The following is a 19,285-nucleotide window of genomic DNA, read 5'->3' as shown; positions in this document are numbered from 1 at the left end:
TTTTTCACAACATGCAAAAGAAAATTTTGTTACATTGGTTATGTTTTGGACATTTTTGAGCACATTGAAAGAGTATTAAAGAGAATTCGGTCAAAACTTGGTATAAGATGAATCTTTTGAGGAAGTGAGTGAATTATTGACTGTTCATCGCATCTTTATAATGTTGATTTTGCATTTGAGACCTAAACATCAAGCTCCTAAACCTCAAGACTGTCTTTTTGAGCATGTGACATCATTATGTAAAGATGTATGGCATGGTCCAAAAACATCTGCAAAAGACTATTATTATTTATCTTTTTCCAATATGTCAAAAAAATAGAGATCATACATGAAATTTCGCAAATAAATTGTGTTTCACTGTAAAGGATGTGGTAACGTAAAAAAATCAACAACACATGTTCAAACATATTCAGCCTGCCGCTCCACTGTGGTTTGCTCTTGTCTTTGTTCCACTGGATGCAGAAAAGAATAATTAGTGTTATGGTTTTGTCTGCATATTTATCATTTTTTGAAGAACACAATTAGAGATATAATAACATCTTTGTGTCAGCTATGTTTTCTCAACTTTTCTCAAGGAAAGGGCTGAAAAAGAAATTGTTATGTCAACTAAAACATACTGTTTAAGAAATTCTAATTATTGTTACTATTGTTATTATTATTATCCCTCGACCCAGAAGGAGAAGTGGCTTAGAAGAGTGTGTGTGTGTGTGTGTGTGTGTGTGTATTATTATTATTGTGTTTGAGTTCATTAAAACCTCCCTGTATGTTCAATGCTGCACATTATCAGTACACTTCACTCTTCAAGGGTTCTTCAGTAAAGAGAACGGTTCTATATTGAATGAAGAACAGTCAAAGAATGCAAAAATGGGTCTCAGCATAATCAAATAGTTCTTCTCCATGATGGAAAATCAGTATATGGGTCTTTAATGTACCCTTTTTAAAAATATAGAGTTTAAAAAAGGATAGAGTATTGTTCTGAGTGAAAGAGCCCCATTTGATATCTGTATAGGGCCCTTTTTGCTAAGAGTGTATCTTTACTTCAGATATTGCTGAGCATTTATAGCCTGCAGATTCAAGTCCTTCTTTGGAGATTTACTCGCACTTACTGATTTATCCTCATCTTCGAGTGAGAGGAGTCATTTTTATTGAGTCATTGCAAGCATAGCAGAGATTTAGAGAAGCCAAGGGTGTGGTCAGTAAGGTTGGTCTCTGCTTTAGCGACCATGTGTTCACAGGCCTGTGCAGGCCTGTCCCCGAGAACTCTCCCATCGGACAAAACTAACACTTTTAAACTGATTGCGGTCCATTCCTGAAAAGCCCTTATCGCTGCTTTCAGCCTGTGCTTGAGCACACCTCTAGCCCAGAGAAAGTATAGAGGGGTGGAGTGCTGTTTACACAGTGAGTCATGGCTGAGCCTCAGCGAGCCTAGCACACTAATGCAGTAGAGACAAAGGCAGATTTAAGTTTGGCTAGGTGTAAGAGCTCATGTCTTAGTGACACTTTTCCATGTGACTGTTACAACTCATGTAAAAGTTGATAGTAGAGAAATAGCCTTTCTAATTTAACATTATGTAGCACTTGTTAAAAATTGTGTTTGTTGTCTGTTGCACTCCATTAGGTCAAGATAAGAACTATAGCAAAATATTTTTAACATGTACTCTTAAAAAGTGATGCTACACAGGCTTTTTTGAGCAATGCCATGGAAGAACCACTTTTGATTACTTGTAGGCATTTGTAAGAGAGCTGTGAGCGTGAAGAACTTTTTAAAGGTTTGAAGAACCTTCACATAATGTAATGGTTCTACATAGGGTTGCACAATCAGAATCATTGATCAATTTTTGACACAGACTATTTTTATTTTGGCTCATCTGTGTTGTAATTTTATGACATTCATGTGCACTTGCATATATTTGACTGCTGCTGCTGCACGTATACTGTAGAATATTGTTCACTTTATAGTACAATCATTCTTATCAAGATAGACAGTGTAATCATAGTTCGGATAAAACCAAACATAGTGTTAAGAGGTTTTCCAAAGGCACTTTTATCTATGCATGGATATTAAACCTCAGTTGTCAGTTTTTAAAGCTATGGCATTAATCTCTACACTTTGATCTTGAATCACTTGGAATTTTAATTTAGTGGTTGGACTGTTCATTAGTGTGTATTTTCATATGTATGTTCATCTTAGATATGCTTTTCAGTTCTGCGGTCAACATTTCATTAGATTAAAGCAACAATATGTAAATTTTTTTTAAAGAAGCAGCCGTTACTGAGACAGGAGAAAGAAATGTGTGAAAATATAATGTCTGTCCACTGCTGCAAATCACCCTCTAAAACCTGAAATAGTTATTTTATTTCAGTCGATTTTGCAGCAGTTTTTTGACCATGTCATTCGACTTTATATATTAATGTGTCGCACACAGGCTTGATTAGAAGGCCAGACTTTGCTGAGTTCTCCTTTGATACTCTTTCAACAAACTCACAAATGCCGGATTTATCAGCTTGTGGGGTTCAAAAGTACAACAAACAATACAAAATGTTCTTTTGCATGTTGTGTTCAATTACACATTTCCCACAAATCCCTAAAACCTACTATAGTGTAGCTTTGAGATTCAATGTGTTAAAATGGTTTGATTCTACAGAGCTTGGTGCATAAATCAGTTTGGCTTAGAAAAAAAACATTAATTTCAAAGCAAAAGACTGCAAGTCAGTTTTAAATTTCAGTGTTTTCATTTAACTGTTTTAAACATTCATTTTTTTTCAGTAATGTACTGAAACCTACTGATTAGATGAAACTCTTTTACTTTCCTTCAAGTAAAACACAAAACCTGTGTATGTGCCTAAGACTCTTCTTTGGTCTGTTATTTAGCAAGTGAGTATGTTTCAGTCATGGGTGGTGGCCTGTGTGAGGTTTTGCATGTCTTTCAACAGAGCTGTTGGTGGTTGCTTTTTTGGAGAAGCAGGGCTGGTTGCATGCCTCCAGGGGGATGTGAGATCATCTTTGGCCCCCAGCCAGCTCTTTCTCCTCCGAACCCCCCTCCTCACTGGTCACATCTGGAACTCTATATCAACCCAGTTACTTCACTAGTGAACAATGAAAGGAGAGAGGGGGGAAAAAAACAGGGACAAGAACAGCGATTGTGCAAACTTTAAGCAGGTAAAAGGTCAATGGTGCACAGACTGCAAAGTGGGTTAAAAAGATCAACTAAAGTGAATTAAAATGAACCTTTTTGATAAAGTGCTACACAGAGGCACTTTATCTAAAAGAATGTATTTGTAATTGTCAGAGGCTCCAACCTTGTCTGGCAAGGCCTGTTATGACCTCCAGAAACAGATAATGCAGTGTTCATGTTCTTTTTTTCTTTAAATCACGGTTTGTGCAAACATAATAAATGTGATCTAAAAGACCACATTAAAAATCTGTGTTTCTTTTAATTCAAACCTGGAAATAAACAACAGAATGTTGTAGAATTATATAACAATTATAAGAAAGAAAAGTTATGACAAGGAAAATGAAGAAAGACTGAATATTCTGCACTATTTCTCGGTTACCATTCAAATCTAAGCAAATATATGACATTGACCATGTTAAGACCTTTGTACAAGGATCATTCTACCAAACGGGTTCAAAGTAAGAGTTCAAAACACATTTCACACTTTAATTGACGTGAACAAAAATTGTTTAGCTTTAAATGGCACTATGCCTTAACTATGTTCATTTCATTAAAATTAATGAGTAAACATTCCATTTTGTTACCAAAACAGCTGAAACACTATCAAAGCTTTACTAAATGTAGTGACAATTTTAGCTAATTTTGAGCAGAACTCAAAAGCACTGGTCAGTACATGACTAGAAAATTCAGCTTTGAACCTTTGTACATAAAATCATGTCTCATTAAAACACACAAAAACATATTTTTTTGTTTCTTTTGGTAGTAGCAATTCTTAAAAAATTTCAGAATTTGAAACACATTTACTTACATTTAAAAAACAATGGGATCTAACTTCTTCCCTTGCGGCCATGAGGCACAGGGAAGCAGTCTCACTTCCTGCTCTAAAATGCAGGTTTGTGGCCAAAATAAGGCTCTGTTTTTGAACTAAAACTCTTTGTGTTTCAGTAGTGACATTAAATTTATTCTAATTTTGAATTTTTTATTTAAAATCCAGCTGATAAATGATGATGATTCAAAATGATAAATCTACATATTTAAACTTCACTTAAAAAAAAAAAAAAAAAAAAAAAAATTATATATATATATATATATATATATATATATATATATATATATATATATATATATATATATATTATAACTTGTTTCTCTCTCAATTAATGCCTTAGGTTTAAATAGATCATAACGTAGTCCTTGTAAATATCTGAATATTTAATTTTTCTTTTTTTATTTGGTAGAATAATGCATAAAAGTTCTCTACTTTTGTCTTATCTCTTTCACTGTAGCCCGTGTTTGGGCGGCTCACAGGTGGATTTGACTGACTCATCAGAGACTTCTGCACAATCTTGTGTATTCCATGCTGTCATTAGAGCAAATGGGAGACATATCAAACACTAAGAGAAAATGAAATTCATATTCATATTTCAAGTATTTCAAAGATTCTATTTTTTGCTCAAATTGTTGTGCTGATGACATAATAATGAAAATTCATATGAAGTTAGAAGGTAGTGCAAAATGCAAACATTTTTGCTTGTGGTTTTGGCCTTTTGGACCCCACTGAATCTTTTGAAAAGCTGAAACTTTCAAGCTAGCAAGGCTGTTAGTGCATCTAATTTATTTAATGCATTAGACTGCAATACACTACATGGGCTAAATTTAACTCATTTGTAACGGATTAAACACATTAGACAACTGCTTACATAAACCTAAGCCTATTTAACCACAGCAGAGTTTGCATGACTTTTTTCTTGAGGGGCATTTATGTATTGCTAAGCGTGTTAGAGCTTGAGATCAACATTCGGTCAGATTGCATGACACAGATTGCAGTGAATTTTAATCATCCTTGATTTGACTGTGGTGCTGATTTTGCACTTATCTTTGCTCTTCCATTAAACAATCATAAGTGTCCATATGTTTATTGTGCACAGGAAATTATTATGGATTGTGTTAGTCATGTAAAGAAAATATACTGCAAAGTCTATCTCTTTATATTCCCTCCCACAAACCACATTGTTGGTAAGTCCCACAAAAAGGTATTGCCTGAACACAGTTATGTCTGATAAAGCTGGTAGAGATAAAATATAAAGGGGCCATAAGCAGGAACCTGCAATAAATGGGGCAGGACTGTGCAATGGCATTGTTAGAGTATGATACTATTGTAACTCACTGATAATGCATATCATTTGTTAAAAAGGTGTCTTCACCTTAAATGAATAGAGACACTGATCTGAGTTAGTAGATTAAAAGAATGATGGATTATTTCTGTTACAGATGTTTCCACAGCTGCATTATACACATGCATGTAAATATCATACAGTAATTGCTGCCACTTCTGCATGCAGATAGTTTTTTTTTACATACATTCCTCATTTTTCTTTTAATCAAACATGCATCAAACCCATATGCACATATAGTCAGCTCGCAAATATGTATGGCTGCACTGAACATCTAAAGCCAATTTTTGAATAATAAACCTTTTTCATGGGTGTTCCTCTATGTGCTCCTAAACTTTCCTTTGTACTAATGAATGTTTTAGTCTGTTAGTACAAGTCTTACAAATGCTACCAATAGCCTGTACTTGACAGACATAGCAACAATAGCTAGAGGAGACAAGACAGAATTTTGCAAATGGTCAATTGTCATTATTTCAACCACAGAACTTGAGGAGATAAAGTTTCTTACGATCTGCACTTAATAGTAGCACATTTGCACACACACTGTTCTATTCCTGAGATTCCAGCTTTTAGTGGAAGAAAGGGAGGGAAACTGGCATGCTTACAAATCTGAACACACAAAAAACTTTTATTCTTTCAAAGTATGTTGTAAACCTGGGAGTGCACTCACACTGTATCCTCCCTTTTGTAATCTAGATTCTGAGAACATTGCACGGACACACAAACACAGAAATTCCAATGGACTTCCCTCACTGGAGCGGTTGGTGCTTTCAGCAGTGTCTGGCACACACATATGTGCTCCCTCCCCTTCACACACACTGATTCTGCCAGATCCGCCCCAGGGCTCAGGCTATATAAAAAGGACAGAGTTGGAAACAGCTGCACACTCCAGGACTCCAGTTCAGGTCAAGTCCATAACGGTTTCCTCCAGAGTCCTCTTTCCACTCCTTCTGCAGCAATTCATCCATCAGCATGTCTTATATGAGTCAGACCACATACTCAAGTGGCCCTGTAGGCTTCACTGGGAGCTCTACAGTCTCCCAGAGGCGTATGGGCTCACTGTCCTCTGCACCCAAGGCCTACAGCATGCATGGATTTGGCTCTAGAGGCAGCTCCCGCATCTCCTCGACTGTCTCGAGAACTGTGTCTTCTGGCTATGGTGGTGGACTGGGCGCTGGATTCGGTGGTGGCATGGGTGGCGGGATGAGCGGAGGTGGCTTCAGCCTGTCTGCTGCCGTGGACGGTGACACCGTCCATCTGAATGAGAAGGCCACCATGCAGAACCTGAACGATCGTCTGGCCTCCTACCTGGAGAAGGTGCGCTCACTGGAGGCTGCCAATGCTAAACTGGAGCTGCAGATCCGTGAGTACTATGAGAAGAAAGGACCAGCTGCCCAGAAAGACTACAGCCACTACTGGGCTACCATCAATGACCTGAAGGACAAGGTACATTCATACATTTCATGTAGGAAAATCATGTTTTAATTCAGAATTATTGCACTTTATTTAAGCATTTGCAGAGCATACTGAAAATAATATAATCCTGGAAATTTAAAGGTGAAACCTAGATGTTTTATGGACACATGGGGTGTGGCACTTTTGTTTCCTTTTACACACTTTGTAATGTCAATAACATTTAACCGTCCATGTTTTAGATCAAAAACGCGACCATCGGCAATGCCAACATCCTTCTGCAAATCGACAATTCAAAGTTGGCTGCTGATGACTTCAGGACAAAGTAAGTAGCCCTGATTTACAAAAAAGATACTGTATCTTCTGCCTTAAAAACAGGTGTAGCTAGTTATTCTACAGCAGATTATCCTATTCAGTAAGGGTTACTGACAGATAAAATGGCATCAATCTTGTCTCGGCACTGACAAGGTATGAGCACGAACTGATGATGCGCCAGTCTGTGGAGGCTGACATTGCCAACCTGCGACGCCTGCTGGACCAGACCACACTGACCAAGGCTGACCTGGAGATGCAGATTGAAGGTCTGCAGGATGAACTGGCCTACCTGAAGAAGAACCATCAGGAGGTTGGTAACATTATCCTTATCACAGCTGCATCAAATTAAGCTACATTTGTTTGCTTAAAGCCAATTGGCAAAATCATGTGTGGAAAACCAGCGAGGTGCGAAGAGATTTATAATGCACATGAACTTCTTTACTTGGCAAGAAAACTGATTCTTCTTGAGACAGATGCTGTTGTAGATCAGTCCAAGTACAGAAACCTCCACCAAGAATTTGGCCAGTGTACAGATGGAAAATGCCATTCTAAAAATACTCCATATTTGGTTGCAATCTAACTTTGGAGTTTTTGCAAATGACAACAAAAAGTATTTAAACAAGAGTGTATGGCCATCTTAGCCTTCTGTAATGTCTCTGGAATTTCTATGTTTGTAGGAACTGGCAGCTCTGAGGTCTCAGCTGACTGGCACCGTGAACGTGGAGGTTGATGCTGCTCCTCAGCAGGACCTGAAAAAAGTTCTGGATGAAATTCGTGCTCAGTATGAGACCATCACAGAAAAACATCGCAGAGACCAAGAGGCGTGGTTCAATGACAAGGTGACCTGTTTGACCACTTGCACAAAAGCATGTTTCCAGTGATTATTGTTATTATTATGAATCTGATCTCTTTTTTAGTAGAAGATTGCCTTTCTTATGTATGTCTATACCACACTTCCAGTCGGCAGCATTGACTAAGGAAGTGGCCATCAGCACAGAGACCATCCAGACGACCAAGACAGAGATCACAGACCTGAGACGAACACTCCAGGGTCTGGAGATCGAACTGCAGTCCCAACTGAGCATGGTGAGAAATTGAAAGTGGATGAAGGAAGCAAGGAAACAATAAAGATAAGAGTAATGTAGCTCACAGGAACATGTAAGCAAAAAAAAGCATATTAGGCCAGGAAAAGGAAAGAAAAAGGAATGATAAAGAAATGGATGGGAGGAGGTTTTTCAGAATAGAAGGCAGTACCAATGGTAATTTGTCTGTGTTTTATGAAGCTTTCCACATCTAAAAGAAAAGAGTCAGGGAGAAAGGAATGTAGAGGAGACATTGTGAGGTGAAAGTAGCCAGGGCTTCTAAAGACTTCTGACACCTGGGTGTCGATTTGCACCACCTTGGTGGAATATAAAGCAACTGTCTGTCAGTATAACTTTGCCAATAGTTTAAAAAAAGGACTTTAGAAATAGTCTGTGATGTGTATGTTGATACTTGACTTCTGAAAGTTGACACATAGGCTGAGGACAGAATCTAAGTGCAACAAATATTATGAGCAATCCCCTCGGTATGTGAGAGGAGTAGGATTACATCTGAGTCATGTTGGAGACACTGGGTGGGTTCATGAAAAATGAGCATGGTGTGAAGCACCAGAAGGTTATCTGCTTTTCAGTGCATAACCATCCAAGTTTCCTGTCCAGTGTTAAGGAAACTACATTAAACACAGCAAAACATTGAACTTAATCTTAATTCTTCCCATAACCTCTTTTTTTTTTTTTTTAACAGAAAGCAGCACTGGAGAACACGCTAGCAGAGACAGAGGCACGCTTCAGTGCTATGCTAGCAGGTTACCAGAACCAGATTAACATGCTAGAGGCAGAGCTGGCCCAGGTTCGGGCCAGCATTGAGCAGCAAGGTCGGGACTATACCTTGTTGTTGGACATCAAGAGCCGTCTGGAGCAGGAAATCGCCACCTACAGGAGCCTCCTGGAAAAGGAGGAGTCCAGGTAATGCCATTTATGTACATGCAACTAACCTGCTTTGCTAATGATAAAATCAAATGTTTAGTCTTACTTGTCACATCTGAGCCTTTGGCTGTATGTAATTCTCTTACTCTTACTCCTCTTCTCTCCACAGGACTCCAGGCCAAGGTATTTATCCTTTCTTATTTCTTACTGATTTAAGATTATAATCAGCATAGTTCTTCAGAAAATTCATATATTGACCTGTCCACTCTTTTACAGGTGGATCCACTGTCACCACCACCACCACCACGGTGCGCTCAGTCAACTAAGCAGAGCAGACTACTTTCAGAGACGCACACACTAACACATCAGTCCCATAGGTCCCTGATGATAGTTTCATGGTAAATAATTGTCAAGCATGGCTACAAAACCCAGGAAATACCTGTAACCTCTTAAATTTGATGATGGATTAAATGCATTTCCTTGTGTGTGAGAGAAACCTGTCTCTGAAAATAAAGCTGCTGGCAAACAAACAACTGCTCTAGCCTTCTTGCTTTACTAAGATGTGCAATCTACATTCATTTGATCATGACACATGCACACACATAATGTCTGAAGTATGAAATGTTCCAGGACAAAAGAGCAGAGACTGAATGTATTGCAAAAGCAAAACTGCCTCTTTGAGTTTTTAGACACTTGTTACATTCATTTATATCACCACACAGCGCTAAAATGGTGAACACTTTAGACAACAGAAAAGAATAAGATAAACTGCTCTAGTTTGCAGGTATTTGTGATCTTTCCCACAGTCTGGCACACCAAAATCAGCATTACAACATATTCAAGCTTTCTCTTATGCTACACTCCTACGCCCTTTCTTCACCCCCACAGCCCGGTTGCTAGGAGACTGATTCATCACAAAAAACACTGAGCGGAAAGCAAAGTTTAGGCTGTAAAAACAGCCAAGAGCTTGTTGACCGTCACTTTATCAGCAATGCTCTTTGCCCTCCATAAAGAGTCATGAATTGAAAAAAAGGAACTTATGGGCTTGTGTGTAAAAGTGTGTGGGAGTGAGTGAAGAACTCCACAAAGTCTCGTCGTTACTTGTTCAGAACTTAAAACTTTGTTTTTATATCAATCTTAATCTCATAATAAACTTTGGAAACTACAGTCTTCTTCTATAAGCAAATAAAGGTAAAAATAAAGGTTCTATAAATGGTTCTTTAGAACAAGGCCATTAGATTGTTATGCATTCAGAGCACAATAATGAACTCTATATTCGATACGTTACATTTTGAATTATTCAGAATACAGTAACTTTTCACATTGTAGAACAATTTTAGAATACCTTCAAAGAAGCATTATAAATGCTCCTTTATTAAGCATTATAAAATCAGTTTGTAGGAAACATGCTTGTTAGATGGACTTGTTAGACTGATAAGTGAAAGTGATTAGCCAGGTATTTATCTCAATGTTACTAAGCACTTGTGATGGATGATTGCAGAATATCCTAGTTAAACTGGAGCACAGTTTTCACGTAATATGGGTCACTTCTTAAATGTATTGTGGTGGTGATGATATATCGTTGCTGTCCAATGAAAAACACATATCTCCATTTTTTCTGATGTTTACTTTTCTGCATCATTTGAGATCAGCAGCTATTCTTTACATTATGTGATGATTTCAAGATGACTGGACTAATAAAAATTCTCCAAAAATTGTTTAGAATAAAGTCTCTTTCCATTAACTTACGTTGAAAGTAAATACGTTTTTGCCCTTTCCTGTAAAGTTAGTGTTTTGGAGATTTTTTTTTTGGACAGCTATGATATATAGATATTAACATCATGTTACCAGTGATTGGAAGGAGGAAACTGAAACTCAGTAAGAAGAGGACAGAATGAAATGTGACAATAAGCCAACAACATTAGTATATAGCTTTAATCATGGCTGATGGATTAACAAAGGTGTCACGTGTTTTCCTAGTTTATGAGACAGGCAGGAGTGTGGGAACTGCAGTGGACTGAAGTGGGCAGTGAAAATAATGCTGAAAATTACACAACTTAATTGGGAGCTTTGTTGCACCACTCACTACAGAGTTCCAAACTGCCTCCGAAAGCAACATCAGCACAAAAACTGCATCAGGAGCTTTGTGAAATAAGTTTTCATGGCCGAGCACAGAAGCCTAAAATCGCTATGCACAATCAAGCCAAACATCGAGTGTTCACCATGTGTTGGCTTGAGTGATAAATTGTGCTTCTCTATCTGGTAGTTTGATGGATGAATCTGAGTTTGGAAGATACCAAACAAATACCACCTTCTTGAAGACAATTGTATGTTTCCAACTTTGTGGCAACAGTTTGGGGCCCTTTTCTGTTCTCGCATTTGTACCCCCATGCACAAGGTGCATAAAGACATGGTTTGACAATTTCGGTCTGGAGGAACTCCAGTGACCTGCACAGGGCCCTGACCTCAACCCTACTGACACCTTTGAGATGAATTAGAACACTGATTGCAAGCCAGGCCTTCTTGTACCTGACATCACAATTGCTCTCTTCACTGAATGGGCACAAATTCCCACAGACACATTCCAAAATTTAGTGTAAAGTCTTCCCTGAAGAGTCGAGGCTATTACTGGTTTGGGGTGTTATAAGATGTCCAATAAGCTTGTATACATGTTATGGTCAGGTGTCCAAATACTTTTGGCCACATGGTGTATGTACAGTGTTAAATCATTTTCTTACATTAATGACTAATTTTACAAAAGTGAGAACACTATTTACATGCTCAATGTTTTTCAAAAGGAAGAACATTGAAAAACTATGATTTCTGTAGTACAATTAAAAGTCTTGAAAGGCATCAGTGGAGTTCTATACTTAAAGTTCCTTTTAATGCAAGACCAGGAAACCATTTTGATACTTGCACGACTAAGCAAGATGAAGACATTTTCCATAATAACTTAATAATAAGTTAATAAAGCTAATAATTAACTCAAAATGGCTGTCTGTGCCTGCGGCATACATAGCCTAGGTGTGGCTGCACTGTTTACCCAAGGACTGGAGCTAGAACTGGAACGTGTTCATGGTCAGGTGACTTTTCTTGGACTCGAGTATTTGTAAAAGCTGTGTGGACTCAAGAAAGGTCATAAATCAGTAATCAGTGTCAGTTGAAAGAGGCCATCAAACACAAACGTAAAAGAGGGCATATAACAAAGTTATTGCTGCAGTCGAACTTACAGCAGTGCCAAGTGAGATGTGAATGATATACCTACGGTGTAGGACCAAGAAACCAGATGCAAGAAAAGAATGCAAAACCTAAATCTTAGAAGTGAATTATGCTATGCCAGTTGTATTGGAAGATGTTAGCATGGACTTTGTGAGACATTGAAACTTGGGACAAATGAGTATAAAGGAGTATATGGGACTACTGTAAATGAGTATAAATTCTTCATAAAGGGAGGGGATGGTCATTTCAATAAGCGCTGTTGAATGCTAGCATGTTATCTTAGGAACTATTGCTGGAACGATTGCCAAAGTCTCAAGGGCATTTCATTTTGACTAAAAATAAGGCTTTATACCCCTTCAGTTAGGAATCTCAGGCACATTCAACATACTATAACTGTTATTGAACCATTTTTACTGATCTTTTAAAAAGCATTTAGCAAGTTTTTTAAAGCCTAAAGGCAGTGAAGGGCCTGTGATTAATGTCATTTGTAGATTACAACATCAGCAGACAGACTACATGTCTAAATGCAAGGGCAAAGGTTGTAAGATAGGGAGTGCGTCTTTCATCAGCAAATACTATGAACTTATTTCCATCTGAAATGCTGATGACATTACTGTCCTCTTGTAGTTGTAAATCTTGCACAAAAGGGAAAAGTTTTTAACAGCAAAGGTGAGTAAAGTAGCCTAAGCCGATAGTTATTTTAGTAAAATAAAGATTCAAGTAAAAGTATATTTCCAATGATTTCCAATTGTTTTGATGTGAAATGGTGCACTGTAGCAACTGACCAACTATGATTTCTTCACAGTGGTGGTGAAAAAAAAAAGAAGCTATTTTTACACATTTTAATGTATGATGATAATGGTAAAGTAGAGGTGAATCTAAAAATAAAAGCTTACAATGACTTGCATATCAAAATTATCGTAGAATGATAATTTGTTACATTTTCATTCAGTACTGTTTTTTTTAAGTAGGTTTCATTGGCATTAATGGCTCAGAGTCTTCCCATCTGTGAACAATTCTCACTCAGTTTTCTCCAGAACAGTGCGCATTTGGGTATAGAATATTTTAATTGAATAGACCTCTCCTGTGTGAAAAAATACAAGGCTTAGTACTAAATTCCACGTGTTTCATTTGGAGGTGACTATCGGACTGGTCCAAGCATGATCAGTAGTCTAAGGTCTGGCCCAACGCGCCTCCCTCTGGCGAAGAATGGAACTGTAAGAACATGTAGTGTAGTTTGTGTATTTGTCCACGGGGAGGCAGTGATGTGTTCACCGCCGTGTAGCTTCTAACAGCGGAAGTGGAGAGAAACAACAGACATTCCTGTTTATAAAAGGCGTTTTCTGGCACCAAAATCACGAGCACTAATAAATCGCTGTTTGCAGAATACTGCAATAGAAACTATCAGTTGTAGTGTTTAGACTGCTATTTACATTTGCTGTAGGTCGAGACTTCTCAAATCAAAGATCTATAAGCAAATATTAAGGTTTAAATTTAAAATGAATTATTATTGAAAGACATAATTGAGTTTAACATAAAGTGTCAAACAGGTGTAAAACTATATTGGTAATATAGTTATAATAAAGAAATAATAACAAATAATAATACAGAAATATTTGTAATATGCTCACAAATGCCCTATAACTTAAATCAAATGTGTTAAATACTGCTTTTGTCACTATCTCAATATGGGTGAAACTGTAAGAGCAGCGCCCACTACTGGTCATGACTGTGTGGATTTTGAATTTGAAGTGTAACTTTCAGTTTTACCAGTAGGAGGTGATGTAGTGCGCGAAATTCCCCAGCTTCCTACACAGGCTATGTGTAAATAAAACGTTACAAACTGAAGGATCAGTCGTTTAAAATGGTGAATTCCTCTTCTTGATTCCATAGAATTACGTATTTACAGGTAGCTAGTTATCATTTAAGGGCAGCAAAGCCTGTGTGTCTACAAAAATCGATCTAGATGTAGGCGCTGTTTATACGGTTAAAAGCACGTTGTATAGTAAAAGTACTCGACATATCACGTTGCTTAAATCATATAAAACATGTCTGCAATTTATTATTGAAAAAGACTGAGTCCCGCTGTATTACTCAGGCTGCACTGCAGTGTCTATTCACAGGCGCGATCCCACTACTGATCGGCACGGGGGCTTTGACCTGCTCCGTTTCCGACCTGGGCCGGTTCACCCCTCCTTAGGCGACCTGGTGGTCCCGAGCTCCCTCAGGAGCACCATATCGATACCGAACTTAGTGCGGACACCCGATCGGCATAGTCCACTACAGCCCAGAACCCCTGAGCTCAAACGGTCCGCCAGCCTCAGCCCCCCAGTAACTTGGATTACAGGCGCACGCCACCGCGCCCGGCGAGAGCAGAGCGGATCTGAAGAGCTTTTAAGCAGCAGACTGAAAACACTCACCGCCCTCTGGTGGACGAAGTAGGAACTACGGACACTAGGAGACTCGTACAGAGCACGCCGTCTGCTGTATGGTAATAGAATTGGTTTTGACATTTATCAGACATTTTCTCAGAAAACGCTTGGTGTTTTCCAGATGCTACACGTCCCTTTTACAGTTCTCTTCCTCATCACAGAAGAGTTCATTCATCATCATTTTGTGAGTATTTTACACGAAGATACAGTGTGGAGGTCTATCTTTGCACAAAGGACAGTGCATTCAGTAAAATCATATGTAGAATAGCAAATAGTTTCTAGATCTGATAAAAGTAACAATAATGAACAGAACTGGATTAAAATTAGTAAAAATGAGAAGTTTCTTTGTAGAATGAACTACAGCATGTTCCATGCTCTGCAGGTGAAACTTCCTCTCAGACTCAGTCTTTTTTCTATATTATTCCATACTCCCTTCTTTCTTTTTATTTCATTCTGTCATCTCTACACTGAATGTTTACATCTTTACTTCTGTGTTTATACTATCTTTTCTGCGAGTGTTACCCTGATTAAAAATGTGTTACAAACCACAAACTTTACAGTTATTAGCAACCCTGAATTTCACATGTTCCCCTCTGCCAACATAAGAGTGATGATGGGTTCTATCATGCTTGATGACATTTAAGAACATAGAGCAAGGATCCTGAGACCCCTCCTCCAGGGTCTTAGGTCCTCCCTTTTGACTTGACTTTTTGTTGGGGGGAAGAAGCTTGATTCTGTGGTCATTGAACTGTTGAAATATTCTGAAGCATTGACCTGGCAGATCCAACCATAACCTAGTTTTATCATTTTTACAGAGGCACATAGATATTCACTTTAAGATCTACTGGTGCTTCATGGAGACCATAATGCCACGTGTCCTAACAAGGTTATCAGGCCTTTTATGGAGGAAAAACAGCATCACAGATCATTCAGCATACCTAACAATGGGGATGTGCTTATTTTCTGTATAACCAGTCTTCTGTTTATGTCAAACTCACGTTGACTGTTTGTTGCCCCCAAAAAGTTTTTGTTAGATGTGATTGTAGAACCCGGTCCCAAAGTTCCTGTAACACCAAGCAAACTCTGACATTTGACTTTAGATAACAGGGCATGCCTTCTATGTAGTTTATTGGTATGAGGGTAGTATCTAATTACAGTTCAATCATTTTTAATAAGACTAACTTAATAATAATTCATTTAGTAAGACTCTGTGGAGGTGGCATGGCTAGCCTAGACATGGTTGCATTGTTGCCACAAGGGGAGAGGCTGGCATTGGAAGCATTTACACAGAGGTCTTTTTCTTGGTACTGAATATTTGCCCAACCTGTAAGGATTCAAGGAATCTGAAGGCCAAAAACTCAACTGAATACTGTTTGTTACATAGAACAACCTTGATCCCTGCATTAAAAAAACATTCTCTGTTATTAGTATTACACATGAACTCAGAAATACTTTATACCAGTGAACACTTTTCATTGCTCCACAAATTCCCCAAATTCAACTTAAGACTGTACTATGTACAATGGAAGTTTTTAACAGCATCCAGAAATGCTGTCAGCTTCTGAATGAACTTCTGAATGAACTGATTCAAAGTCTGTTTTGTGGTCTGATGAGTCAGCATTTCAGACTGTTTGTGGAAAAAAGGAACATTATGTTCTCCAGGCCAAAGAAGAAAAGGACGATTCAGACTGTAATAAGCATGAATTTCAAAGGCCAAGGTCTGTCATGTATGGAGGGGGGTTATTAGTTGGTAACCTGCATCGCTGATGCTCACATTTCAAATTAATGCCAAGAAACATATTGCCTGTGTTACACCATGACTGAAAAAAGGTGTCTTTAGATCCCAAATGATTATTAAGTGTTGTTAAAAGAGTAATGTTTTGACCTTCAAATAAAGCAGTACCCAGAAGACTGTGGAGAATATACTTACAGTGTAGGACAATTTAGACAAACCACTTAAAATAAAGTCTGACATGTTTGTAAGGTTTTATTTTTCTATTTTCATACACTTTTGACTGAATTAAAATAAATGATAATGAAATAAATAGTAAAACAGTAAAAAGTACATTGTTTTGATCACATATACGGACAGAAAAAGCATGATCAGTAGTCTAAGGTCTGGCCCAACGCGCCTCCCTCTAGCGAAGAAGTGAACTGTTAGAACATGTAGTGTAGTTTGTGTATTTGTCCACGGGGAGGCAGTGATGTGTTCACCGCCGTGTAGCTTCTAACAGCGGAAGTGGAGAGAAACAACAGACATTCCTGTTTATAAAAGGCGTTTTCTGGCACCAAAATCACGAGCACTAATAAATCGCTGTTTGCAGAATACTGCAATAGAAACTATCAGTTGTAGTGTTTAGACTGCTATTTACATTTGCTGTAGGTCGAGACTTCTCAAATCAAAGATCTATATGCAAATATTAAGGTTTAAATTTAAAATGAATTATTATTGAAAGACATAATTGAGTTTAACATAAAGTGTGTAAAAGACTGAGTCCCGCTGTATTACTCAGGCTGCACTGCAGTGTCTATTCACAGGCGCGATCCCACTACTGATCGGCACGGGGGGTTTGACCTGCTCCGTTTCCGACCTGGGCCGGTTCACCCCTCCTTAGGCGACCTGGTGGTCCCGAGCTCCCTCAGGAGCACCATATCGATACCGAACTTAGTGCGGACACCCGATCGACATAGTCCACTACAGCCCAGAACCCCTGAGCTCAAACGGTCCGCCAGCCTCAGCCTCCCAGTAACTTGGACTACAGGCGCGCGCCACCGCGCCCGGCGAAAGCAGAGCGGATCTGAAGAGCTTTTAAGCAGCAGACTGAAAACACTCACCGCCCTCTGGTGGACGAAGTAGGAACTACAACAGCCATAAGAGTCTCTCCCAGAGAGCCCCGATGAAAAAGACTTTTTGGTAAATAAAACAATAGACCTTAATTAAAGCTATATAGTCATATTTTCTGTATTGTTGTGAATTTGCAAAATCCTCCTAAACGTAAATGTGTTAAAACTATAGTACTTGGGTATTGTAGGTTCTCAAACAGTTTTTATACTGTCTTTAATTAAAGAGAAATTCCAAGTAATATTCAAACTGTCTGCATAATTCAGCCATTGATATTATTATTTGCTGTCTAATTTGACCAGTGAACCTACACATGTGTATTTATATGTGATATATAAAGCAGTAATAAACGACATAAGTAGGAGTTACGTGTCTATGTACATTGGCACCAACATGAAGCTATTTAGTGGTAGCCAACTTTACTGATGTCTCTCTGTGATGTAGAGTCTGCAGGTTCTGAATAGGAACAGGTTTAGATCACTATTTCTAAATCTACAGGCTTTTTATTAATAAGCTACTGTGTAAAATCGTGTTGCATGTGAGCAGAATTCAACATCATTCTAACATTTGATGACATTTAACTCAGTTGCACCAAAACTAGAAGAAGCTTAATCAGTCAGACAGACAGTATATAGAAAGAAGATGGTTCAAATCTCTGCAGAGCAGAAAGAATGAATAAAAAAGACACAATGAAAAGAGGATGGAGGACTATTGGGAGCAGACTGAGTTGTGATTAGTTTGCCAGTGCATTCAATATGCTGGAGTCCATCAATCAGAGATGTTTGTTTAAAATATATCAACTTTAGTTAAGGTCAGAATTTTTTATTATTTCAGCCAAATGCAGTGACTTATTTTATTAATTTACACAGGATTTTACAAACTCTAATAAAAATTGGTAAAATTTCCAATGTAAATAAAAACAGTCAGTAATGATTTATGAATATAATTTCACTTCTGTGTGAACAAAAACAGTACAAAGAGAAGAAATGTAATGTTTCATTTGGTCAATTTCTTAGTTTTTTGTAAATATAAGCTGATTTTGTTGCCTGTCACATACTTTAAAAAACCTGGGACATGGCAATTGATGACCTAACACCATATAAGCAAGGATTGACTGCAGCTCACCATGCTGCCAAAAATGCATGAGCAAAGAAGTCCAGCAGTTTAAGATAAATGTTCTCCAGCCAGACATGGCAAAGATTTTAGGTACTGCATCATCTACAGTGCATAATAATATAAAAAGTGTCAAGGGATGTGGAGAAATCTCCATGCGTGAAAGGCAAGGCCAGCAACCTCTACAGAAAGTGTATGAGCCTCAAGCCCAGAAGGCCCTGCATTGAAAACCAGCTTTGGAGTTCGGCTCGTACTGTATGGTTTTTAATATACACGCTTCTTCTATGATAAAAACACTTTCTCATTGTTGAAAACAAAGTATTCCACTTTAACTAATAAAACAATTTAGATGTGCGTTCCGCAGATTTTTCAAAAGTTCTTAATGATGATATCCTTAAAAGTTCAATGTCATCATAGTGTTTTTATGTGAAATGCACTTTTCTAGAGGAACAGAAAGTCAGAGCTGGTTACAGAGATGGAGACGGGAAGCAGACATCTAAAGAGTTTCATTCCTCTAAAATGTACACCACAGTAATGATCAAGAGCATGTTGCTGAATGCTTGAAACGTTGTTTTGCAATGTTTTTTAGACAATGCATTGGAGAAAAGCACATTTTTACATCCCATGCAGAGAG

The 19,285-nt window shown here is 38.1% G+C and overlaps 1 protein-coding gene across 1 annotated transcript; it reads left to right on the top strand.

Annotated features, from left to right (window-relative positions):
• The first annotated feature begins 6,221 nt into the window (after positions 1 to 6,221).
• Positions 6,222 to 9,578, top strand: krt94 (keratin 94). Its single transcript, XM_017716643.2, has 8 exons — positions 6,222 to 6,796; positions 7,006 to 7,088; positions 7,232 to 7,388; positions 7,756 to 7,917; positions 8,039 to 8,164; positions 8,864 to 9,084; positions 9,215 to 9,228; positions 9,322 to 9,578. Exons 1-8 carry the CDS (start codon positions 6,323 to 6,325, stop codon positions 9,369 to 9,371), a joined length of 1,287 nt encoding a protein of 428 aa, XP_017572132.1. The 5' UTR covers positions 6,222 to 6,322; the 3' UTR covers positions 9,372 to 9,578.
• Positions 9,579 to 19,285: the final 9,707 nt, after the last annotated feature.

Source organism: Pygocentrus nattereri, chromosome 15, assembly GCF_015220715.1.
Source record: "Pygocentrus nattereri isolate fPygNat1 chromosome 15, fPygNat1.pri, whole genome shotgun sequence".
NCBI classification, from domain to species: Eukaryota; Metazoa; Chordata; class Actinopteri; order Characiformes; family Serrasalmidae; genus Pygocentrus; species Pygocentrus nattereri.
Note: the sequence above shows the minus strand (reverse complement) of the source record. Positions and strands in the feature narration are given on the sequence as shown.

Excerpts from the sequence above, each read along its gene's own strand:
- krt94 (XM_017716643.2), top strand. The coding sequence starts at position 6,323 with ATGTCTTATATGAGTCAGACCACATACTCAAGTGGCCCTGTAGGCTTC. Across the intron at positions 7,918-8,038 it reads AGGCGTGGTTCAATGACAAG|TCGGCAGCATTGACTAAGGA; the intron begins GTGACCTGTTTG and ends CCACACTTCCAG. Across the intron at positions 8,165-8,863 it reads TGCAGTCCCAACTGAGCATG|AAAGCAGCACTGGAGAACAC; the intron begins GTGAGAAATTGA and ends TTTTTTTAACAG.